This window comes from Cavia porcellus, unplaced genomic scaffold (assembly GCF_034190915.1).
Source record: "Cavia porcellus strain 051 isolate PalLab524CR breed Dunkin Hartley unplaced genomic scaffold, mCavPor4.1 scaffold_1, whole genome shotgun sequence".
In the NCBI taxonomy this organism is placed as follows: Eukaryota; Metazoa; Chordata; class Mammalia; order Rodentia; family Caviidae; genus Cavia; species Cavia porcellus.
The window spans coordinates 142,733,211-142,758,639 of NW_026947484.1; the positions used below are offsets into that span (position 1 = coordinate 142,733,211).

At 37.9% G+C, this 25,429-nt stretch overlaps 2 protein-coding genes and 1 pseudogene across 3 annotated transcripts in view; 1 reads left to right on the forward strand and 2 right to left on the reverse strand.

The window, feature by feature from the left end:
- Positions 1-1,728: 1,728 nt before the first annotated feature.
- On the reverse strand, positions 1,729-14,441 carry LOC100722862 (high affinity immunoglobulin gamma Fc receptor I-like). The gene is made up of 6 exons (XM_013142774.3): positions 14,396-14,441; positions 13,884-13,904; positions 12,840-13,094; positions 4,118-4,375; positions 2,920-3,210; positions 1,729-2,108 (listed from the first exon to the last, which is right to left on the reverse strand). The coding sequence occupies exons 1-6, from the start codon at positions 14,424-14,426 to the stop codon at positions 1,915-1,917; spliced, it is 1,050 nt and encodes a 349-aa protein (XP_012998228.2). The 5' UTR covers positions 14,427-14,441; the 3' UTR covers positions 1,729-1,914.
- Positions 8,710-9,050, forward strand: LOC134475207 (large ribosomal subunit protein eL36-like; annotated as a pseudogene).
- A 2,565-nt stretch (positions 14,442-17,006) lies between the features above and the next one.
- The window catches only part of LOC134477824 (putative high affinity immunoglobulin gamma Fc receptor IB), a 31,297-nt gene continuing 22,874 nt past the window's right edge, over positions 17,007-25,429 (reverse strand). Inside the window, exons 4-6 of one of the 2 annotated variants that reach the window (XM_063256973.1) lie at positions 24,139-24,307; positions 17,656-17,716; positions 17,007-17,171 (exon numbers count right to left, since the gene is read on the reverse strand). In XM_063256973.1, the coding sequence (XP_063113043.1) occupies positions 17,674-17,716; positions 24,139-24,307 (212 nt within the window). In that variant the 3' untranslated portion in view covers positions 17,007-17,171; positions 17,656-17,673. The remainder of the gene's footprint in view (positions 17,172-17,655; positions 17,717-24,138; positions 24,308-25,429) is intronic. The other variant, XM_063256975.1, reaches the window with a different exon arrangement.

Sequence of the window (25,429 nt, forward strand, 5' to 3'; positions counted from 1 at the left end):
TGGTCAAATGAATGATTCACACAATAAAGTCCCATAAAAACTGTGACAAAAACATGGAAAAGCCTGACAAAGGAGCATGAAAGCTGACAATGGGAAGGAAATTATGCTATTTTGCTATCTGTGTCTGCTCTCCTTCCCATCAGCCCTTTCCCTGAGATTTCTGTCCACCTTGTGAGTGTAGGCAGCGCTTTCTGTTCTGAGTGTGAACTGCACTCCTTCCTCCTGCTTGTGATTCCTGTGGAGTCTTCTAAAGATAGTGTCACTACTGAGGGTCTTTGGGACTCTTTCCTTTGAGGCTGATTCCCTTCAGTTCTCATTTGCCTGTTTCTCCAGCCTGTAACACCAAACCTGTGTAATCAACAAAACTTCTGCTACCATATGCAGTCACTTCTTTTATACAAACATTGGTGGCTGGGGATGTAGTTCAGAGGCAGAGAGCTTGCCTGGCAGGCAGGAGACCTGGGTTCATCGGCTGATATCACATAAAATGACACAAACACTGGAGATAATATTGAGATAATAATTGTGCCTTTTTTCTAAAAGTGAAGCAGAGAAGAATGTTCACTTTTGTACGGATGACAAGCTGTGGGCTCAGGCCCCTTGTTGTTTAGCGAGGTTCCCAGGAGGTTGGTATTAACAGAGAGCTTTAAGGAGCCATATGGAGCCAGGGTAGATGGTTGCTGGGGATGATCCCTCTTTGCCAAATAAGCTACATTTTGTTGCTATGTTTATTATACTTCTTTATTATCCCTAAATTTCTACTAAAATATTATTCATACATTTCAGTTTTCAGTGTCAGCTATATTATAGAGTAGCAGGCAAATGTTTTGTTCCCAAAATACCGCCCAACTAGGAATCAGAAGAGTAAAGTAAATCTCTGAAGGCAAGGGCCATGTCTTCATGATCTCACTGCTTTTGCCTCCTTGAAATTTCCTGGAGCCTATTCTTAGAGACCTGGGTTAATTATAGACAACAGCAACTACATTCTGCCTTCCTGTAGACCAGAGCCTGTAGTGGACCGACATGATGTCTGGGGTCTCTGGATAGAGAGGGTTTGAGCAAGCCTCAAATGAAAAGGCGAGAACTACACGACCATTTCTCCTCATGATTTTCTCCCTTGCATGTCTGTAACATGATTGGAAATGTTCTATTCTAATTCGAAAAGCCAGGAAAGTAACTATTTTAAACACACAAATGCGAGCTTTCTTTCTCAAAGTTTCTCAAAAGTCACAAATGTGTAAGTTTTATTTTCCTCTTTGCCTTCTCTCCACCCTCCCCCCATCCTTCTGGTCTCCATGACCCCCTGCCCACCCACAGTGTGTGTGCATGTGCACATGTCAGCGTGCCTTCCTGTATCTCTTCTTTTTCGCTCTCATTTTGTGCCTTAATCCTTTGTAGTTAGGCATACACTCAACTTTTTTTTGATACCAGGGATCAAACTCATGACTTCATACTTTCAAGGCAAGCACTTGAACCACTGAGCTAAATCCCTGACCCCAACACTCAACGTTTTATCCTGTTCTTCAAAATATACTGGTTTTCAAATTAGTAGAATAATTTGATTTGACTTCTAAGTTTTTTTTGACTTTCAAATTTTTCATAATTTCTTTAGAGGTCTCATCTTAAATTATCTTTCATTACCAAATTTCTACATTTGTCTTAACTGAAGTCAGCTTTACTTAACTGAAGTCTACTTTACTTGTCTTAAGTCAGCTATGGAACCCACAGTTATAAGCTTTGGAAAGTGACATTTAATTTTCAGATATTTATGTCTAAGCACTACCACAGTGAGGAAGAGGCAGGGGCTGTCCCTAAATCTATGGTCACCCTCTGAGCAAATGCTTGTCTCCCTGCCAGCACTTCCATGTGTCCTTTCTTGCTGTGGGTCTTGTTCCTGATACTTCATCTCTTCTTCTAAATGTCTTTGGGATTTTCCGAAGTTACTTCTTCTCCATGATCAGAAGCTGAAGAGATTTCTAAATTCTGCTTTCTCTCGCTTGGCAGTTCTTTACATATTCTCAAACAGAGAATAGTATCTGCCAAATACATTATGCTCAGTGGCATATAGAAAAGGATGTGAAGCCAGACAAAAATTAGTGACTGGAGGTCTGAAACAGAAAAACAGAGAAGAGACACTATTTACACACCAGAGGGATCTGGCTGAGTTTTGTCTGGAATGAGATTGACTGAGGCCTAGTGTGCTAGTCCCCATGAGGCACTGGCAATTTGGTGGCCTGGAGAACTGGAGGGAGCTCCAGCTGGCCTCTATGGTGTCCACACAGGGACAAACTCCTTGGAAGAGTTTAACTACCAGGGACCCAAGCTAAGGATTTACTCCTTAATTTCAGAGATCACTGCTATTTCTACCTTTTGTAATGCTTAGGTTGAAGATTAACTTTATTTTGTTTTTCCCAAACAATCTTTCCTCCTGAACTCACCATTTCACTACCTCTCTTAACAGACACTCGGGCAGGTTCTTATGTGCTGTCTACAAGATCACTTCCTATAAATCCACTATGTGAATCAAAATGGGCACCCCAGTGTCTGTATCCCCAGATCCACTAGCAGCAGACAGGAGAAGCTCAATATTTTCTGGTGAGATGGCTGGTGAGGGACAGGGCAGGGATGCCAATGGAGAAGTGGGCAACAAGGTGGCACAGGAGTGACAGGAAGTGAGAACAGAAAATGAAGGAAGAATGAGATGAAGGGAAGGAAAATAAAGGGCAGGAAGGGAAACAATGAAATCCCTGAAGAGCATATTAAAGTTCTGAACCAATGGTGGAAAGGCCCGACCCCAAGCTTTTCCTAGAAAGACTTGCTCCTTCTGGCTGGGCCATCATCAAACCCCTAAACAAGCCTCAGCTCCATGGTAGCAAATGTCCCCTTCTCCTTTGCCAGTGGCTTCCAATCCTCACTCACCAGGCACTTGTAGCTCCAATACAGGGCTGCGTTTAAGGACATTTCCATCTTCTGTGGCTGCCTCACACCAGTAGGACCCAGAACCATTTGTTCTAGCAGTTAGAATGTGGTACTCAGAGGATGTATTCCTGCCCCTCAGCGTCATGTTGCCCATGTGGAAGGAGAAGTACAGCTGCACGCCAGACCTCTGTGGGAGCAACTTTGTCTCACAGCTCAGCTTGACTATTTTCCTATGCCGAAGTGGGGATCCTCTGCCAAAGGATGAGGTTAGCACTGGAGCTGGAAACAACTCTGAAGAGAAAGTTGATAGGGGACAGAGTTGTCTCCTTCAGCATCAAGGTTCTTTCATAAGAGTCATACCCTCTCCCACCTTGGAAACTTGTCCCAAAGAAATTGCATCCATAAGCTGAATTTTTTCCACTTACAAGAGAGTCACTATGGGGGTTTCCTAACAGACATAATTGAGGCTACCAGCTTGCTTGCATCCATAGAGGAGAATTCCTTTATATGGCCCAATCTTCCCTAATGGCCATGTTATTATATAACTGCACCCCCTTGGTAATGATCTGCTCAGAGTAGGCACTAGCTCACATCCTTGCCAGTTCAGTGATTCCCTACTTGTGCTCCTCTTTTAAACAATAATCCGAGATAGTAATTTCGTTCCCACAGGAATGAATTTTTTTTTGAATGGAAAAATGTCACAGGGGACTGTGGGTGTTAACAAGAAAGATCATGAAATGGTCAGAGCAAGAGCTACATGTAAACTCAGACAGGGGAAGGTGCTTAGTTTGCAGATGTTTAGAAAGAAGTAGGACCAGAAAGGCTGTACTGTCCTTGAGAGACGGATGAAACCAGCTCCTAATGTTTTCCACTTCCATGCAGCATTCATGAAATTCTACTGGGCTCTCTAGTAACTCTTTTAGAGACCTTGAAGGAGTAGACTGAAGAGAGACTCTTGAAGGAGTCTCTCTTGTTTGCAAATGAAAATCGCATTGATAAAATGGGTCTTCATTATGTCCTGACTTTGAGTTTAGCTCCTGTGATTATTGATACGACATGGTATACTGGAAAGAGCAACGGATGAGACCAATTCACTAAAGCAGTTTATCTCTTATGAATTGAAATGAGGGTTTAGATGATTTATGCTGGTCCTTTGGATCTTTACAACTACAGCTCTATAACTATTTAGATACAATACCTTTCACTATCACAGGTACGCCTCTTGATGTGAAGGGGGCAGGTAATCTTCCTTTGCCTGAGCAGTGGTAGACACCACTGTGATTCATGTTGGCTTTCAGAATAGTGAGTGCAGAATCTTGATAAGAATACTGAATAGGCTTTCTGTTTTGATAGAAAACCACATTGTATACCAGCTTATTCTTCCATCCATGACACCTCAGTGTCAAAGGTTCTCCTTCAGTAAGGACTCTCTTGGAAGGCTGAAGCAGCAGCCAAGCTGAAAAAACACAGACCCCAAAATATATGAAAACAATGGAGTTCCCAATTGACAAGAAAGGAGGACATCAGGTCCATAATGACAAGGACATAAACTCCACTGATGACCCTGGAAGAATGCCAAAAAGGAGCACAGTGCTGTCAACACCCTGCTTGGAGTCTTTGAGAGACTCTAAGTGGAGCATGCTGTAATCCCGATCCATGAAACCAGTAGATAATAAATGTGTTGTTTTAAATTTTTAAGTCCCTGATAATTTGTTACACTAAAATGAAAAACCAAATGTATTCCTAACTTCTGAAAAATTTGTTAATAGGGTGACATATTTTAAGACAAAATAGCAATTATATCCAGATGTCTGTGAGCTACAAAATTGGTAGGAATACCCACACACAATATCATCAGCCAAAACAAATGTCAGGTCAAATGCTCTCCCTCAATATACACCTCTGTACATAACCATAAAAGCTTCCCCTAGTTTTTTTCCCCTGTGGCTGTTCATTTAGATAAATTAAGATTAGGCTTTCAGAGACACAAGGTGGAGAATATACAGTAGGGTTTTTCTCCCTTCAGAACATATCTAAAGTGAAAGGCAGGTATTCCAGTTCTACACATTGAGCAATTTTTAGAGTCTTTGATACTGCCCTAGTGAAAAGGCAAGCCACAGAGTATGGGAGTGTATGTGCAGTGCTTGAAAAAGACTCATTCCAGATATACAAATTACCTCTATAAGTCAGTAAGAAAAAGATAGCTAATAGAAAAATTGTCAAAAGATCTGCCCAGATACTTTATAAAAGAATATTCAAATACATAATAGACATGTGAAAACTGTTGATATTATCGTCATTAAGGAAACACAAATTAAAACTACAATGTGTTATTACTATACATCTACTACAATGGCAAATTAGTTAAAACATTTAATTTGGGTGAGCATGAAAGGAACTAAAACTCTTATCCTCTGTATAAAATGATAAATTATGCATTGGTAAAACAGCTCTGAAAATCTATTTAGCAGTCTCTCTGAAAGCTGAAATATACTTATTTTGTGACATAGTAATTTCACTCTTAGGAATTTTCCAGTGATAGGCATGTATGTACAACAAAGTATTACAGATAGGAAATTAGATAGAAGTTGATAGGCAGCTCAAAAGGAGTCAGGCCCAAGATAGAGTAAGAACAGAGAGGAGATAAATCAACCCTGTAGTTAAGGGTTAAATGGATAGAAACTTGGTCCCAAGATGGATACATGATCATGAGGCCTACAAGCTTCCACAGAGATGAACAACAAAGGCCCAAAGCTTTGCTCTATCTAGCAGTGTTATAGGAAGCTAAGTTAGACACACATTAATATGCAGTGAGACAGGACTAGACACCTGAAGGAGTCAGTGCAGACGATGAGGATGTGTCACAACTAAAGATGCAATGACAAGGTCTACATGCTTTCCTGAGGGTTAAATAGTAACTTGAAACTGTACTATTGTACTATGATTGGTATCATCTGCTCAAGTAAAGTGCAGATTGACCTCAGTCCCTCAGATGGGTGACTGGAACATCTGGACTCAGTCACTCAGGTGGATGACAAGAGTATCCAGTCTCATTCCCCAAAATGCCTTTGTCCTTCCCATGTACCCTTGTATGTGACTGGCTTCTCTGTTGGTTGAGTATTAGTTTAGCAGTTATACTGTAATCCTATAGGCCAATTATAGTTTCCATTTTATTGCTAAAATTTGGATATACATAATGATAACATTCATCATAAGGAAGTTGTACGTGTACATGGCACATCTTTCTTTTTTTCCCAATTCCCCTCCCCTCTCTTCAATCCTTCTTCCCCTTTTTATTTACAAAAGCTTTATTTCCCTTTTTTCCATGAGTCTTTCCTTCCCACTCATGAGCAATGGATATCTTTCCATTTTCTGATATCCTCTAAGTCTCCCTTTTCAGAGTACTGTAGTTTTCAGTGTAAATATCTTTATTAGATTGATTCCTATGTGTAGGTATTGCTTCACTAATTTCTCTCAATGAGAATGCTATTTGTGTACTGGACTGCTATTAATTTTTGACTGTTGTGTTTATATTCAGCTACACTACTGAATTTGGTTAATAAACCTAGAGGTCTTTTTGTGGCGCTTTTGGGATTTTCTATGTAGAGTATTATGTCACCTTCAAATAATGATAATTTAACTGTTTTCTTTCCTACCTTTATTACTTCTATTTCTTTTGTCAAAATGCTCTGGCTAATGTTTCCTGAGCCATATTGTTGAGTAAGAGTGGAAACACTGAGCATCTTTGTCTTGCTCCTCATTTTAGAGTGAAAGCTTTCAGTTTTTGTCCATTTAGTACAATGCCGGCTTCCTTCAGTTTATTGAGGATGAGAAGTTGCTACCTATGTGGCCTGGGTCTTGGTTCTTTGGCATTGCCTTATTATATTTTTTATGACCTTGAGGTAATCTCAGTGTTGGCATACCTGGAAGAATAACTGATTAAAACAATTATGTCACCTTTGCTAAAGGAGTACAATCAGCAATGACAGCCTCAAGCACATCCTAGAAAATGACATACAATAGACCATTGAATTACAACTAGCCTGACATATGAACAACTTGTGTTATTATCAGAATTTTAGTGGTAACATATTACCAAAGTCTTCAGTTATGACCTGAAGGCTGACCACTTGTGCTTCCAGCTGGTCTCAAATATGGAGTTAACCCTTAAAGATTTTTGGAAAGAACACTATAACATCTTTTCCTATGTGGGGTTAATTGATAAATTGTGGGCCAATGTCTTTTTAAGGAGACTGACATCTGCCTGTGTACAGGGAAGAGATTTTGAAGGCTGTGTAGAGGAGCCTGAGCCTTCAGTTGACAACGTGAGATATAATCAGCCTTCAGAAACAAACTGAGTTTATAAGTCAAAGGTTCACTGAATTGTGGTAGCTATTAATTTTCCACATTTAACTGTGTGAAGTATATTTGTGGTTATATAACAAAATCTAAAAGAAACCAGAAAATTGTGCACACTACACATGGCCTCAATATGGAACTTTTACCCTTAAGGAGAAAATTTAAAAGAGGTTAGGAAGAAAAAGATACATAAATAGAAGAAGAGGACAAGATTGGAAGCAAGGTTGGAGGACAAAGGAAGATTACATGGACTTTCAGAAACTGATGAAGAAGACCAGAGGAAAAAAGAGATGGAAGAAATAAAAACAAGAACAACAACAAGAAAGCTACAAACAATATTCACACTCATATAAAAACAAGAACAATCATGAAAACAAAACAAAACAAAAACAAAAAATAAGGAAAGAAAAAAATTTCCACTGTAGGGTGTGTCTCTGCTGTTACTGGTAAACAAAGTGGGCAAACAGCCCACATCATGTTGATTAATCCCAGAAACACGGTGATAAATTTTTGGTGGGTTAGTGGATATTGCTACTAAACCTTTAGTTACAGTGAAGGTAAGGCTGGTTTCTGTGTGTAAGGTGGAACCTGATTTTTTCAGCCTGTAACTCTGCACTCTGCATGTCTCCTGCTGGCTCGAACTCAGCTCCTTGACATCTTGCTGACTTGACAAGGTGTCACAGGGTAATTGATGAGTAAATGCACCTGAAGAAAGGGTGCCCAAGGCTCTTCCTTTAAGCTCCCATGATCTGGGAAAGGCCCTTAGATCAAAATCCAACCTACTCTCATTCAGAAATTAAAGGGGCTATTTCCTGGGGTAGGGGAGTGCCAATTCCTTCCATCAGAGTGGTTACAGTCTGATGATGGCAAGTTCTCCCAGCTGCCAATCAATGAAAGGCTGGTAAACCTTTACACCAAACAGTTTTATCTCTTGAGAAGAGATAAAACTCTTCAAATGGCAAAATTATTTCCAAAAAAACAATCTGTTTCCACCAAGCAAAGATTAAGATATGTAACTGTGCCAAAAAATAATTCTGTTAACCAAACCATAGTGCTTCCAGCAGCACAGAGACTTGGCAAATGTCCTGCAAATACTGGCAACTTGATTTTACCCATGCGCCCAAAATAAAGTGTTCCAATACCTTTTTCTTTCCTCACAGTTATTCGTATACAGCCTAAAAGGGGAATATCAATAATTTTAATAAGTCTGATGGTATGGACAGCTGTTTTGAAGATAACAAGAGGCATTATGGCAGCCAGTGTTGATTTCCTATTATCTTGTTTTGAAGTCTTCCATCATTTTCACTGTTTGGGATTCTTGTTTCATTTTCAATGTTTTGTTTTGACTGGATTTATTCTGTTTTATTCTGTTAAAAATAAAAAGTTTTTTTAAAATGGGGGGTATCAGGCAGTCAGTGAAGAGCACCAGCCATGCCTCTGCACTATCCCATGACCGCGGGCCTCAACACTGGCCACAAGGTGGAAAGTGTGAGGTATAGCTGCTGTTTACCAAGGTATAGCTGCTGCCGCTGGTGCCTCACCAAGCACATGAAGCCTCTGGGGGACGTGATCTGGGAGGTGTGTGCACCATGGAGCTGCTCAAGGCCTCCAAAGACAGGCAGGCCCTCCAGTTTGTCAAGAAATTGGGGATGCACATCCATGCTAAGAGGAAATGCAAGGAGCTGAGCAGCATGCTGGCTGCCATGGGGAAAGCAGCCGCAAGCACTGAGCCCCTCTCCTCTGTGCAGAGTGAATATTTTCAGGAAAAATAAAACCAGCAATAAAAACATGTAAAATCAGGGGCTGGGAATTTAGCTCAGCGGCATAAGCACCTGCCTTGCAAGCAGGCAGTCGTGAGTTCGATCCCTGGTACCGATAAAAACGAAAAAGACAAAAAAGCAAAAAACAAAAAAAGACATTTAAAATCGAATTTCTTTTTAATATGGGCTCAATAAAAATATAGAAAATCATATAAGCAAAAATCCTGCTGAGATGGCAGCCTACTTCTCTTGTCAAATACCTCAGGTCTTCCCTGGTAGATATCTTCTTCTCTAGGAAAGGATTGAAACAAACTACAAAATTTTTACAAAAAACCTCATTAACTCATAAAATAGCTCACCATTACCAGATGACAAAATGGCCTAGACATTTTACACTTTATGGTCCATGACATAATTTGCTTTCCCCAACAATACCACTGAAGCCTACTACTGGCAATAGGAGAGCCTCTCCTAACTCAGTACAAAGTCCCAAGACCCATTGTTAGATCTAATAGCCACAGATATCAGGATAGATACTTCTTGGCGTGGGATGACAACGTGTATTTGACTCCCAGCACAATATGCCTTTGTCCAAAGGTCTCCTTATATTAAGAACACAAAAATCACTTTTACTCACTTTGGCCCAATGTCATTAAATATATGAAACAAAATCCACATGATCAGTATACACACCCAGTAACAATGCGGATAAAATTAGATAGTGTACTCTCAGTGACATCTTTTCATTACCTCTAAGACAGATGGGGAGATGCTCTTTAAAAAATGCCTGGTTCTAAAACAGATGAGTTAAACACACTGACTTACCCCTGTCTAACATCAGTGATCTCAAAATGTATTTCACCAGCATGATCATTTGGCTATCATTGTTCCTTCCCTGGGACTAAAAGCTGTCATGCACCATATAAAGTTACTAACTATACCCAAAGGGCCTTAAAGGACACTAGAACAGTGCAATTAGTGAGGCAGGGCCCTAAAAAACTGGATGGTCCTAGACATTTTAAGGAAAATACAAGGCTATACTTGTGCAATTTTAAAAGCCAAATCATTCATATATAATACATTCTTGACTCTTCATCTAATGTCTCTATGGGTCTCCATCACCTCCAGTAAGTTAATGCTATGTCCATTCCAGAAGCCGTGTTTATATCCTCTGTAAAAAAGGTCCTTACTGGCTCTGACTGATACAAGCTCTTGGTGGTAAAACAGTGACTCTTTTCTTAATCTTATTTGGATCCTGTGTCCTTACCTGCCTTCATGGTTTTGTTTCTTCTAGGTTTTCAGGTATCCACCTGCTTTCTACCACGCCTGATGCCTGTGGAGGGCCTCTAGACAGGCCCCTGAGAGTGATTCTGACTGCCAATCAAAACAGCAGCCCCTTTCAACAACAACAACAACAAAATCCTAAACTGTCTTCACTCATTTCCCCTAATGGCAGCTGGAGATAGCTCTTCAGAGGGTGAAATATTACAGAGTTAAGATATAATACAGATAGCTAAATTAGATAGAAGTTCATAGGCAGTTAAAAAGAAGAAGACCAGGCCTAAGATAAAATCAAAGCAGAGATGAGATAAACCAGGCCCATACTTAAGGCTGAGTTGATGGAAACTAGGCCCCAAGATTGAGACATAGTGGCTAGGCCTGCAAGCCTCCTCAGAGATAAATAACAGCTTAAAGATACACTGTAACTAGTACCATCTGTGCCAATAAGCCTAAGAAATATAACAAACACATAAAAACAACCTAAGAAAAATGTCTGTAGGTGAGCAGAACACTCTGGTCCTCACTCTCATCCCTTCTAGAAATGCTTTTCTCTTCTCTGTGCTATGTACCCTTGCTACATACCTTGTTTTCCTTTTTCTTGTCTTTTCTTTTTTTTATTTTTTCAGACAGAGTCTTACTGTGTAGTTTAGGCTGGCCTTGTACCCACTATGTAACCCAGGCTGGCCTCAAACTCTAGAGAATTCTCATGCTTCAGCCTCTCAAGTGCCAGGATTATAGGTATTCACTGTATTTTGTTTTCCTATTAAATCAGTATTAGTTAAGTAACTGTACTTGTAATCCTGTAAGTTGAAGGTTAACCCAAGATAAATTATGCTGTGATTTTACTGCATAAAAACTCAGTAGACAAAGAACCTTAGCAGCAACCCACTTTTAGGTCCCATCCTCCCTCTCAGGGGTTTCACTTAATAAGACTTTTTATCCTCTTAAGCTCCTTTGTCATCAACTCCACTCTTTTGCATCTTGAGACACAACCTTGACACATCTAACAGGTTCAGAGTTACTTCTCTACAACAAAGCAACATGTGAAAAAAGACCATAATAGTACTATTTGTAAGAGGCCCAAATTGGAAACAATCTAAGTCCATCAGTAGAAGTAGAAAATACATACTACTATGAGTAATGAAAGCGATTAACTTCTAGCTAATAAAATTTGCAATTGTAATGTAGAGATACAGGGGCCAGACTCAAAAGAGTACCTCCTATACCATACTGTGCCATTATATGAAGTTCAAAAAGAGACAAAACTTGTGGTGGGAATGGTGACTAGAAATGGATTAGAAGTCTCTGGGGTCCTGGAGAGATTGTGTTTCTCTAGTTAGGCACTGTTTATATGGTGAAATTTACTGAGGTGCACATTTAAAGTTTGTTACATGCACTTTATAGTTTATACAAAGAAAAAAATGGGCTCTTCCCAGCCATACACTATATTTTTGTCATTTGACCCATGGAATACTTCCGCCCAAAATAAACAACATTTCTTATTGGGACAGTTGTATTAGCTATCCTCATCTTTTCCTCATTCGCATTACTAAGAACTTATTTTCAAAGTCCTAATGGACACGAAGAACATCTCCTCTTCCCTGGACATTCTTAACATTTCCTTAGCTAAACCTCATTTGCTCTAAAAGCAACAGAGTTTGCATTAATGCAATTCTGCCTCTAACATGTAGTACCTCTCATATCATCAGTTACAAAGACATTTGAGCTCCTTGCTTTTAACTAACTAAATAATTGTAACTATCTAAAATATTGTCCAGAATAATAAAATATTTTGCCCTAAGAATATTGTGTCTCCATCTCTTGACAAGTAAAATGAATTACAGATTTAAGAGGGTGATGAATTTGTTTTTCTATTTCTATTCATTAGTCACATATAACTCCATGTTTAAAATGTTATTAGAATTGTAAAGACTATATGTATCACATTTTTATGGCAGTATTACTTTTAAAAGTAGGAAAATCGAAACACCTTAGATATTTACTAACAAGAAGAATGGTTAATTTAATCACTATATAGTTATACAGCAAACTCTTAAAAGGAAATGTGTATTAGTATAAAGAGATTTTCTTTTCATATGACAAAAGACATAAGATGTACCATATTCTATCAACCATAGAGTTCTTTACAGCTAATAAATATTAAGAGTTTTGCTTCTGTGGAAGGCAGCTTCAGGAGTAGGGTTATGGAATGGTAGAGAGACTTCATTGTTCATCCTTATACATTTGTCTGAATTATAATTTAACATACCCTGGCATAAATTTAAATAATGATAAAATCCTCATGTCTGAGTTTTTCTCCAGTTACTATCTTCACTGGCGGCCCACAATGGGGGGACCTTTGTGTAATGTTTGGAGTATATTGACTTACTTTCACCTTGTAGAGCATTGTGTCTCTGTCTATTAGAGCTGAGCATTGTACTCACACATACACACATCTACACAAACACACATCTGACATCCATAAAAGAAGACTTTGATTTCTAGTCATGCCATATTCACCTGCGTGGATTTCCAGTTGTACAGGATCACTTGGTGCTGAGAGCCCTGTCTGGCACGTGTATTCACCACTGTCACTGAAAGTTGCTGCAGTGATGGTGTGTCTGGCAGTTGAGGTCTGAATGGTTCTGCCATTGAGGAGCCACTGTACGGAGCTGTGCCCAGGCAGCTGGGGTCCCTCACAGCACAAGGCTACATTTTCTTCTCGGAAAACATTGACCCACGGAGGCTGCAGGATGATCACTGCCTTTGTGAAGTCTGCTTGTGTATAAAACAGAAATAAAAACAAGAAACAAATAATTAACACGTGGAGTGAAAGGAAGGCTCTGAGTGATTAGTAAAGTTTCATGGAAAACACAAGGAAAAAATGCACTTAGATTAATTTGAAAAAATAGGCAAGTGACAATTTACATCTTTAAGAGCATGTAAGCTCCATTTCAGAGAGCTTTGTTTATGCTATCAAATCTTAATCTCAGGGCTGAGACTATTGGGTTCTTAAGGAGGAACATTGGGTTGCTGACATGGTTCTCCCTGTTGGTAAGGTATCAGCAGCATATTAGGATGGGACAACTGACTGGAACCAGTTTCCTTGTCCTTGATGCTGTGTTATCTCTAAGGGTAAAACATAGACCCTCAGAGGCTTTTGCATCAGAAATGCCTCCCTTTGAAGATATCACTATGACGTTCTGGCTTTCTCTGCAGAGAAAAAACCAATGTGGCTCTCCTGCAGAGGGCACTAGTCTAGGGGGTGTTGGAAAACCCAGCAGAGCTACTTCTGCATTTCTGCAGGTGTGGCTAATCTCTGTTGTTGTATATACAGAGTTGAGTTGAGCAGTCAGGAGTGATTCAGAAAACCTTAGATAACTTATCAAAACTTAAAAATCAGGATTCTATAAAAGCCAGACTCTGAATGTGGGAGGATTCTACATAATTTCCAAGTCTTTCTCATATCTATCCTCTCCCTAAACCGTCTTCCTGAGGTCCCTGGCACTCATTCTTTGGGAGTAGAAAAGTGGTATAAGTGAAGTTGGGCTGGAGGTCACTCACCCACTTGTCCACCAACTGGAACTGCAAGAGACCAGAAAATAGAAACATCAGTTTGTCAGTAGGAAATAATGACAAAAGGCAAGTTGGGAATAGAGAATGATGTAGACTCAGAAGGATACCTTAGGACTCTTGAGATTCTCTATCCCTTTTTCTCAAAAGCAAGTATCAGCTGAACTGATGGGCATTGATTTACTTTTTTCACTAGGGAAAAGCCCAGGGACTGGAACATTCTAAACAAGTGCTCTACCACCATAGCTGCACCCTACCCACAATTAGGCTTTATTTTAATATGAGATTTTCAGATGTGATGTTAACTCTGGATTCCCCTTTACATTTTTTTAAATGTAGTAGGCAACAACAACAAAAAATATACGATCAAAGCCCAGATACAGTTGCCTCCATGCTCATGATTTCTATTATAATATATCAAAGAAAAACAAACAAACAAAAAATCTTAATTCCTCATTGGTGAAGCTTGTCTCCTTCTAACCACTTTCCTGAGTTCAACTTACCCCAAAGGAGAAGAGCTGTCAAAAGCCACATCTTCCCTCCAAGCTGGTGAAAGCAGTAAAAACTGTAGTGTGAAAGAGGTTCTGATGAGGCCCCACGGCAATGATTAGAAAAGAGGAAGGAAGTTGATTCTTTTGACCACATTCATCATGTATCTTTCCTGGGAAATATGCCCTTAATTTTCAAAGCATGTTTTTTTTATTCTCATATTCCCTTAGTGCACCACTCTCTTTGTGAAGCTCTGGTTTTTGGGTTATGACTTTTGAAAGTCCAGAGAGAAGGACTAAATTTTTATGACATTCTGTTCTGATTATATTTTCCCTTTATTTGGTCTGTTTCTTAGGTCCTGAGTATGACAAAAATTCCACTTTTACGATTGGTACAAAATCTGGTCAATGCTTGATAATCTAAACCCTGAAAACTCTACCTCAGCCTCTTTGAAGCTTCTGAAGAGTTACTGAACTTGAGAGCTTCCCAGCAAAACCAGCCTCTGTTCCTCTGAGGAATACAGGTATACATAAAGTATAAGTACATACATACATAAAAGATAAAAAGCCATCTTCCTGAAAGACATTATGAACTTGTAGAACTTGCTTAGGTTAAATCCAAGAAAATTAAATGTTTAATGTATATGCTACTGTAGTGAAGAAAAATTACTCATATCACCTATGAGCGGATGTGGGTGTCAGACTACAGGAGGAAAGTCTCCTATCACCAATGCCAGTGTGTTCCTGAGGCATAGTTTTAAAGATATAAAGAAGCTTTTAGGTATTCTGTTAAGAGAGCTAAACAGAAACTAGGATGAACTCAGGAACCCTAAGGACCTTAGGTCGCATGTTCCCTGGCAGTGAGTGAACACTGATAAGTAAAATTGTAGAGCTACTTACTAGCTCTAATTGCTTTGAATGTACACTGACCACATGATATCTTTAGAAGCAAAGGATAACTAACTCTTTCAGGAACATGAGTTCCATGTGATGTTTATTGGCTAATAAAACGTGAATGGAAACACCACTGTGCTAATTTTGAATTTAGAACTAGTTGTAGTAGTCTCCTCTTATTATCTCTTACCCTTTTGCAATTCTAAGATTATAATGATAACATTCAAACTATCAACCATCATAGCCTGAAGCACAGCTGAATCAGCTGCCCTGGAAACTGGTGAAAAATATTTGTATGCTGTCCTGGTTACTTTCTTTCATCACTGATACAAAATACCCAATGCCTAAAATTAAGAAATGAAAAGTTTATTTAGCTCACAATTCATGCAGGTTTTAGTCCATAATCTGCTGCATCTAAGGTGGGGTGATGTGGCAGAGAAGCAACAGTTCTGGGAGATGGAAGACAGCAAAAAACAAGAAGAGCAAAAAGGAGGAGTGCTAGAGAAGACTCTTTCTGTGTCTTATATCGTATGTAAGCTACGCATCATAGAGTGGATGCAGCACTCACATCCATAATCCCAGCACTAGACAATGAATTAGTCATAAACTAGATTCAGCTGCCTCCAAAATCTTTCCTCCATCACTGCATGAGGCTTTGCGGGGACATCTAGACACAAACCATAACATATGCCACTGAGATTATAAGGTTTTTATACAGCAATAGCTACTCAATACAAGTAGAAAGCAAGGAAGCTCTGGAAAGAGTTGAAGATGTGCTAGAGAGATGGCTCAGCTCACTGAAATTTACATTAAAAGATGATATTTATAACTCCTACTATTTTCTCAGTATAGTTTTCCACTTTATGGAGGTACCTTAATTTATTTCATTAAACCTCTCCTTCTGGTTGTTTCTGATTCTCTACTGTTATGACCAGCACTGCAATACCTTTCAACATTCAACTTACTCTTTCCTCAGGGCTCATTGCTAGAATTGATAGTGGTGAGTAAACACATGTACACATGTTTTTTACCTTTGCATAGTGTTGGCATTGTCCACCATTATTCTCACCACTGCATGTATTTATAGGGTGCTACTATACGCTGAAGTTGTGATTCATATTCATTTTGCATTTCATTCTTATAATAAGCTTTGAGTAGACATCATTGTTATCTCCATTTTACAAATGATAAAACTAAGTAAAGAGGCATTTAGTCATTTGCCCAGGTTTATAAAAATTAGAAGCCAGATTCAAAGCCAGGTATCTGGTTTTATAAGCTGACCAACAGAGTATAGCAGTGCCCACTTCATCCTTTGAAATTCTAGCTGCTGATTTGAAAATAAAGTAAAAGCAATTAATTGATCAGGATGAGACGGGGGAATGAGTATTGTTGGGGAAGAGGAATATAAGATTTATAACCTGGAAGGATGAAATAATTTTTTAAAGTAAATATCTGTAGCCTCGAAATGTTAAGGTATTAGTTAATGATACAATTTGAATTGTGGGAAAAAAACTAGGACTCTGGGGGCAAATACAGCTAATGTAGACACAGTAATGTTCAGCATTAAATGGTCAGTAAAAATCATGGTGCTGACAAGAATCATGAAGAGAATTTACTCACAATGATGATCTTTAAAATTGATTCACAATCATAATTTTCTCAATTGTTTTGACAAATATTGTTCTTTTTCGACCACAGAAAATGATGTTAACAATTATTTGATATGCTTTAAAATTAGATTTTATTGGTACATTTTAGATATACTTAATAATTACATTCATCATATATAATTTGTAACTGTACATGATATTGCTTGTTTTTCCCCATTCCCCTACTCTCCTTTCAACTTTTTCAAGTTGGGCTGAATGTCACTCACCCACTTACACACCAACTGGAACTGCAAGAGACCAGAGAATAGGAACATTAGTTTGTCAGTAGGAAATAATAACAAAAGGCAAGTTAGGAATAGAGATTGATGTAGACTCAGAAGGATATCTTAGGTCTCTTGAGATTCTCTATCCCTCTTTCTCAAAAGCAAGTATCAGCTGAACAGATGGGCATTGATTTACTTTTTTCCCTAGGGAAAAACCCAGGGACTGGAACATTCCAAACAAGTGCTCTACCACCATAGCTGCACCCTACCCACAATTAGGCTTTATTTTAATATGAGATTTTCAGATGTGGTACTGACTCTGGATTCCTCTTTACATTCTTTTAATGTAGTAAGCACCCAAAAAATGAACCATCAAAGCCCAGATACAGTTGCCTCCATGCTCATGATTTCTATTATAATATATCAAAGGAAAACAAACAAACAAAAATCTTAACTCCTCATTGGTGAAGCTTGTCTCCTTCTAACCACTTCCCTGAGTTCAACTTACCCCAAAGGAGAAGAGCTGTCAAAAGCCACATGTTCCCTCCAAGCTGGTGAAAGCATAAAACCTGTAGTGTAAAAGAGGTTGTGATGAGACCCCAGGGCAATGATTAGAAAAGAGGAAGGAAGTTGATTCTTTTGACCACATTCATCATGTATCTTTCCTAGGAAATATGTCCCTAATTTTCAAAACCTATTTTTTCCATTCTCATATCCCCTTATTGCACCACTCTCTTTGTGAAGCTCTGGTTTTTGGATTATGACTTTTGAAAGTCTAGAGGGAAGGACTAAATTTTTATGACATCCTATTCTCATTATATTTTCCCTTTATTTTGTCTGTTTCTTAGGGCCAAGATATGGAAAAATTCCACTTTTACAATTGATTCAAAGTCTGGTCAATGCTTGATCATCTGAACCCTGAAAACTCTACATCTGCGTGTCTGAAGCTGCTGAAGTATCTGAACTTGAGCCCTTCCCAGCAAAAACCATCCTCTGTTCCTCCGAGGAAGACAGATATACATAAAGTATAAGTACATACACACATAAAAGATAAAAGCCATTTTCCTGAAAGATATTATGAACTTGTAGTCCTTGTTTAGGCTAAATCCAAGGAAATTAAATGTTTAATATTGTTGTAACCTAGTTTTAACCATTGCGCCTCATTTTCTGTTCTGTATGCGTCTTACTGCCTCCCCCTCCCCTTCCCTTCCTATCTTTCTAGGTTAAGTTTCAATTTCCTGAAAAGGTTGTAAAAGCCTTAGGTGTCAGTTTCCTGTAACCCCCTCCCCTACCCCTCCTCCGGCTATCAGTTTTAAATGTGCCGTTCTTTAAAGAAATGATTAACCTTAAGACATTACAGAGAGTTCTGGAAGGTCCAGCTGCCAGCTGCAATCTAATTGTGTCAATAGCCATAGGATTCCTGTGGTTTTTTGCTTTATAAGTCACTGCCTTTAGCTGTGAGGTGAGCAGTCTCCAAATTGGCTCCTGGAGACTGTGACGCCAGGCCTGAGCTAAAATAAAGCCTTTGCTCCCCAAATTTTAATTTCTTGCTTCCTTGGGTTTTATTCCAGGGTCCAAGCTATCACAAATATATAGACTGTAGTGAAGAAAAGTTACTCTTATCTATGAGTGGATGTGAGTTTCAGACTACAAGAGGAAAGTCCCCTGTCACCAAAGCCAGTATTATCTTGAGGCATAGTTTTAAAGATTTAAAGAAGCTTTTAGGTATTCTGTCAAGAAAGGCAGCTAAATGGAAAGTCAAGTGAGCTCAGTAACCCAAAGGATCTTAGGTAGCTATTTCTCTGTCAGAGTGAACACTGGTAAATAACATTGTAGAGCTAACGACTGGCTCTAATGGCTTTGAATTTACACTGACTTCACAATATCTGGGAAAGCAAAGGGTAACTAACTCTTTCAGGAACTCATCCATGTGATGTCTATTGGCTAATAAAACATGAATGAAAACAAAACTGTGCTAATTTTGAATTTAAAACTAGCTATAGAAAGCTCCTCATATTATCTCTTACACTTTTGCACATCTAAGATTGTAATGATAACATTCTCCGGCTAGTTATCCATCTAGGAAACAGTCAGCCATCATAGCCTAAAGCATAGCTGACTCAGCTGCCCTGGAAACTGCTGAAAAATACTTGTATGCTGTCTTGATTACTTTTCTCTCATCACTGAGACCCAATGCCTAAAATTAAGGAATGAAAGTCTTTTTTTTGCTCACAATTTGTGGAGGTTTCAGTGCATAATCTGCTGGGTCTAAGGCAAGGTGGTATGGCAGAAGAATAGCAGTTCATGGAGATGGAAGACTGCAAAAGCAACAAGAGCAAAAAGGGAGGAGTGCTAGAGAAGACTCTTTCTGTCCCTTGTATTACATGTAGGCTACATAGCATAGGGTGGGGCAGCACTCACATCCATAATCCAGCTCTACGTAATGAATTAATCATAAACTAGATTCAGCTCCCTCCAAAAAGCTTGCCTCCATGACTGCATGAGGCTTTGGGGGAACATCTAGACACACACTGTAACATATGCTACTTAGATCATATGGTTTTTATATAGCAATAGCTACCCAATGCAAGTGGAAAGCAAGAAAGCTCTGAAAAGAATTGAAGATATGCTAAGAGAGATTCTTCAGCTCATTGAAATTTACATTCAAAGATGATATTTATAACTCCTACTATTTTCTCAGCATAGTTTTCCACTTCGTAGAGGTAGCTTAATTTATTTCATTAACCTCTTCTCCTGGTTGTTTCTGATTCTTTACTGTTATGACCAGTACTGCAACACCTTCAGACATTCAACTTCTTCTTGCCTTAGGGCACATTGCTAGAATTGATAGTGTTGAGTAAACACATGTACACATCTTTTTTTCCTTTGGACAGTTTTGACATTGTCCAGGATTATCCTTACCACTGCATGTATTTATAGGGTGCTACTATATGCTGAAGTTATGCTTCATATTCACTTTGTATTTCATTATTGTAATAACCTGTGTGTAGACATCATTGTTATCTCCATTTTACTAAAGATAAAACTAAATAAAAACACATTCAGTCATTTGCCCAGGTTTTAAACAATAGAAACAAGATTTAAACCAGATTTCCTCTATTAAAGAGGATTTCCTCTATAAGCTGACCAATAGAGCATAGCAGTGCACACCTCATCCTTTGAAATCAAGCTTCTGTTTTAAAAATAAATTAAATGTGATTAGTTGATCAAGATGAGATGGGGGAATGAGTATTGTTGGGGAAGAGGAATATAAGATTCCTCTTCCTGGAATGTTCCTAGAATGATGAAATAGTTTTTAAAAGTTAATATCTGTAGCCTTCAAATGTTAAGGTAATAGTCAATGATAGAATTTGAACTGTGGAAAAAAGAACTAGGACTCTGGGGCAAATATAGCTAATGTAGACATAGTAGTCTTCAGCATTAAATGGTTAATAAAAATCATGATGCTCACAAGAATCATGAAGAGAATTTACACATAATGATTATCTTTAAAATTCATTCACAATCATATTTTTCTCATGTTTTAACAAATATTGTTTTCTTTCTACCACAGAAAATGATTTGTTAACAATTATTTGATATATTTTTAAAATTAGATTTTATTAGTACATTTTAGATACACATAATGATTACATTCATCATATAGGATTTGTAACTGTACATGATATTGCTTGTTTTTCCCCTTTCCCCTACCCTCGTTTCAACCTCTCTTCCTCACCTTTACAAAGATTTGTTGTCATCTCTAAATTTTTTTTTTTGCTTTTCTTTCCCTTACTATCCCCTTTCTCTTGGTCTCTTTCACATTTGAACATTTCTTCCTATTTTACAATACCTACTATGCATTTTGGTCCTTATTTATACTTTAGTTTCTCACATCAGAGAAATAATTCAGTGTTTACACATTACCAGACATCATGTGTCTGATTTATTTCACTTAAGAGTATAGACTCAAGTTGCATCCATTTACCCAGAAAAGTTTCCAGTTCATCCTTTTTTATGGCTGATGAGCACATCATTGTATAAAAATACCACATCTTTTTTAACTATTCTTCAGTCAATGGGCACTTGGATTGTTTCCAAGATTTGGCCATTACAAACATTGCTGCTATAAATGTAATTATTTATATATTGTTGTGGTAAGAAGCTTTTAATTCTTTTGGGAAGATACCCAGGAGGGGAATTGTTGGGTCAAATGGAAGCTCTACTCCTAGTTTTTAAAGAAATCTCCACTCTAATTTCTACAGTGGTTGCACCAGTCTACACTCCCACCAATCGTGGAGAAGGGTTCCTTTTCCACCACAGCCTCACCAGCATTTGTTACTGGCCAGTTTCTTGATAATAGCCATTTTTTCTTGGATGAGGTGAGATCTCAGTGTTGTTTTAATTTGCATCTCTCAAATGACCAGTGATGTTCAACATTTTGTCATATATTTATTGTTTATATGTATACATGTTCATATGTCTGAGAAGTGTGTATTCATCTCATATGCACATTTTTGGATTGAGGCTTTTAAGTTTTGGGAGGTCTGACTTTTTTGAGTTCTTTATATGTTCTCAATAGTAATCTTTGAGGAACAGCTGGAAAACATATTTTTAAACTCTTGGTTGTTTCTTATTTTGACTGTTGGTTTCTCTTCCTGTGGAAAAGCTTTTTTGTAATATGAGAACCCAGTTGGTGATTCTTTGTGATAATTCTCTGTGGTTGAGGTTTTATTCATAAAGTATTTGCCTACATGAATATCTTCAAGAGTTTTACCTTTTTTCTCTTCCAGAAGATTTGATGTTTCTTTTTCAATATTTAGATCTTTCATTCATTTTGAATTTAGTTGAGTGCATGGCAAAAGATATGGTTCCAATTTTAATCTTTAGCAACTGCAAAACCAGTTTTTGCAGCATCAGTTATTAAAGAGACTTTCTTTATATAGTGAATGTGTCTGGCACTTTTGTGAAAGATAAGGTGGCTGAATATGTCAGGAGTTGTTTCTGCATTTTAAAATGTTTTCCACTGATTCTTGGATCTGTTTTTGTCTGTTTTTGCTGTTTTTATCATAGTAACCTTACAATATAATTTCAAATTGGGGATTGTGATACCTCCTGCCATGCTTTTGTTGCTCAGAATTGTCTTTGCTATTCTAGGTCTCTTCTGGTTCCAAATGAATTTTAGGTTTTCTCTAATTCTATGAGATAGTTTTTGGAATTTTGATTGGAATTACATTGAATCTGTATAATGGTTTTGGAAGTATGGCCACTTTCCTATATTGGTTCTTCTCACCCAGAATCAAGAGATATCTTTCCATTTTCTGACAGCATCTTTAATCTCCTTTGAGATTACTGTAGTTTTCAATTAGAGGCCTTTTACTTCTTTTTAGATTGATTACTAGATGTGGGAAGCAACTCTAGTGACTCCCTTTGAATCCAAAACAATTGCTGTGACTTTGAATATTTGGAGACTCATTTCCTTATACTAATATGTAAAAGGGTGGCTAAGGTATTTCCTTCTCTTCAATTAACTCTGAGCATGGCAATCAAAGCTAACACAGGTGATAATGTGCAAAATCTATAGTCATCACAGAGATGTGAGAGACAACTCCAGTGACTTCTTTTGGATCCAAAACAATTTCTGTGACTTTCATTATTTAGAGACTCATTTCCTTATCTGATATGTGAAAGGTTGGCTAGAATATTTCCTTCTGTCTTCACTTGGCTCTAAGCATTGCAAATAAGGCTAGCTGAGGTGCTAATGTGCAAAGTCTAACCATCAGACAGTCTTGTTTCCTCGCATGGTGCTCTCCACAATACAGGATTGAGCTGGCGAGATGTAGAGCAATTTATTCCAGGAATGTCAACTGGGTATGGCCTCAAGATAAGAGGCTGTGACTCCCCAGGGCACAAGAGTTTGTATATCACAAACCAAAGCAATAGCCCCCCAAAATAATTCCATTGCTACATTAATCAGGCTATGTGAATTGATCCTTCTGCATGTCTTTATCTCTGCAAATTACAAAGATGCCATCCTTGCACCTGGCCAGCCAGCTCAAGTTACTCAGAAATCCCCAACATCGTCACTATCACTCAACCATTAGCAACTCGCCTCCACCTTTCTTCATAAGAGAATAAATGCTGGGAGAGGCCTCAAATGAGGCCTTTACCTGCATGTTCTCACAAAGATTGGACTTAGGATGCTTTGGCTGTCTTTAACTTAGAATACGCTTTTGTGTTTTTACTCTTACTGTGGATTGCACTGGCGGTGGTAGACTGGAATTGACCAGCTGGGATTCCAGTAACATCTCAATAGGATTATATTGATAACTTTTGGATTGTGAGGAAACCTATGAGGATTACAATATTTGGGTGACTGAATTCAATATTTGGGTTTCCAATACCAAGGTATTTCATTTTTTTGGATGTTACTGTGAAAAATATTGTTTCCTAATTTCTTTCTCAGTGAATTTGTTATTTGTGTATAGGAATGCCATTCATTTTGGAGTGTTGATCTTATATCCAGCTATACTACTGAATTTACTTATAAAAATCTAGCAGTTTTCTGGTGAGTTTTTGGAGTCTTCTATGTAGATTAACATGCCATCTTCAAACAATGATGATTTAGCTTCTCCCTTTCCTATCATTATTCCTTCTATTTATTTTTCTTCTCTAATTGTTCTGCCTCAACATCCAGAACTATGTTGAAAAAGAGTGGAGACAGTTGACATCTTTGTCTTATTCCTGATTTTACAGTGAAAGCTTTCTGTTTTTGTCCATTTAGCATAATGTTGACTGTTGGTTTGTAACAGATGGCTTTTAAAGAGCATCTATTCCAATTTTCTGTGGGATTTTTATCATGAATGAGTGCTGAACTTTGTTAAAAGCTGTTTCTGCATCTATTGAGATAATTATAGGATTTTCTCTTTGGTTCTGTTAATAAACTATATTACATTGATTGATTTATATGTGTTGAACCATTGTTGCCTACCTTGGGGTAAATCCAAATTGGTCATGATGCATAACCTTCTTGATTACAGGCTGCATTCTGTTTTCCAGTATCTTGAGAATTTTTGCCTCTCTGTTCATTAGGGAGATTGATCTGTAGTTCTCTTTCGTAGTTTTCTTTCTTTCTTTTGGTAGCAGTGTTCTTCTTGCTTCTAGGAATAAATTTGGGAATGTTACTTACCTGTAATTTCATTAAAAAGTTTGAGATGTATTGGTATTAAATCTTCTCTAAATTTCCTGTGGAATTCAGCAGAGAATCCATCAGTGCTTAGGCTTTTCATTTTGGTAGATTTCTAATTACATCTTTAATTTTGTTGATTGACATTGGACTTTTTTAGGATTTTGAGATATTCTTGACTCAGCTTTCATAATTCATATTTATCTAGGAATCTGTCTACTTCTCCTATATGTTTCATCTTATTAGAATACAAATTCTCAAAGTATGTATAGACGATATTCTGGATTTCTGAAGGGTCTGCTGTGATTTCAACTTTTCATTCCCAATTGATATATTTGAGTCTTTTCTTTCCCTTTTTCTGGGTAAAATTGGCTAAGGGTTTGTCAATTTCATTTCGTCTTTCCAAGAATCAACTCTTGTTTTCCTTCCCATTTTTTTTAAAAGAAAGTAAAACCAAATGAAATAAAACAGAAGAGTCAATCAAAACAAAATGATGAACGTGGTACATGACTTTGAAACAAAAATACAAGGAATTCAAAAATGGCTACTATAATGCCTCTTGTTATCTTCAAAAGAATGGCCCGTACCATCAAGCATAATAGAATTAAACAAAATAGCACAGAATAAAATGAATAAAACCAAAACAATGAAAGCAATACAGGGCTTCATATCAAGCTAATAGGAAATCAATAATGGCTACTATAATATATTTTGTTATCTTTGAAATAGCTGTTCATACCATTAAATGTAATAAGTTACCATTTAATGAAACAGAATAAAACCAAACTAGATAGAACAATGAAGACAATATGGGTTTCAAATCATGATAATGGATTAACAATGGCCATTGTCCTCTCTTTTTAGACACTTCTTACCCTTTCACTTTCACAGGATGTATTGTGCATTTTTGATCCAACTAATTCTTTGAGTTTGTACTAGGGAGACAACATGCTATTTACCTATGTGACTCTGACCCGTTTCCATAAGCATGATCTCAAGTTGTATCCATTTACCTATAAGAGCCTCAAGATTATCTTTCTTTATAGCTGAAAAGCTTTCCATTGTACAAAAGTGCCATGGCTTTCTTATCCACTAT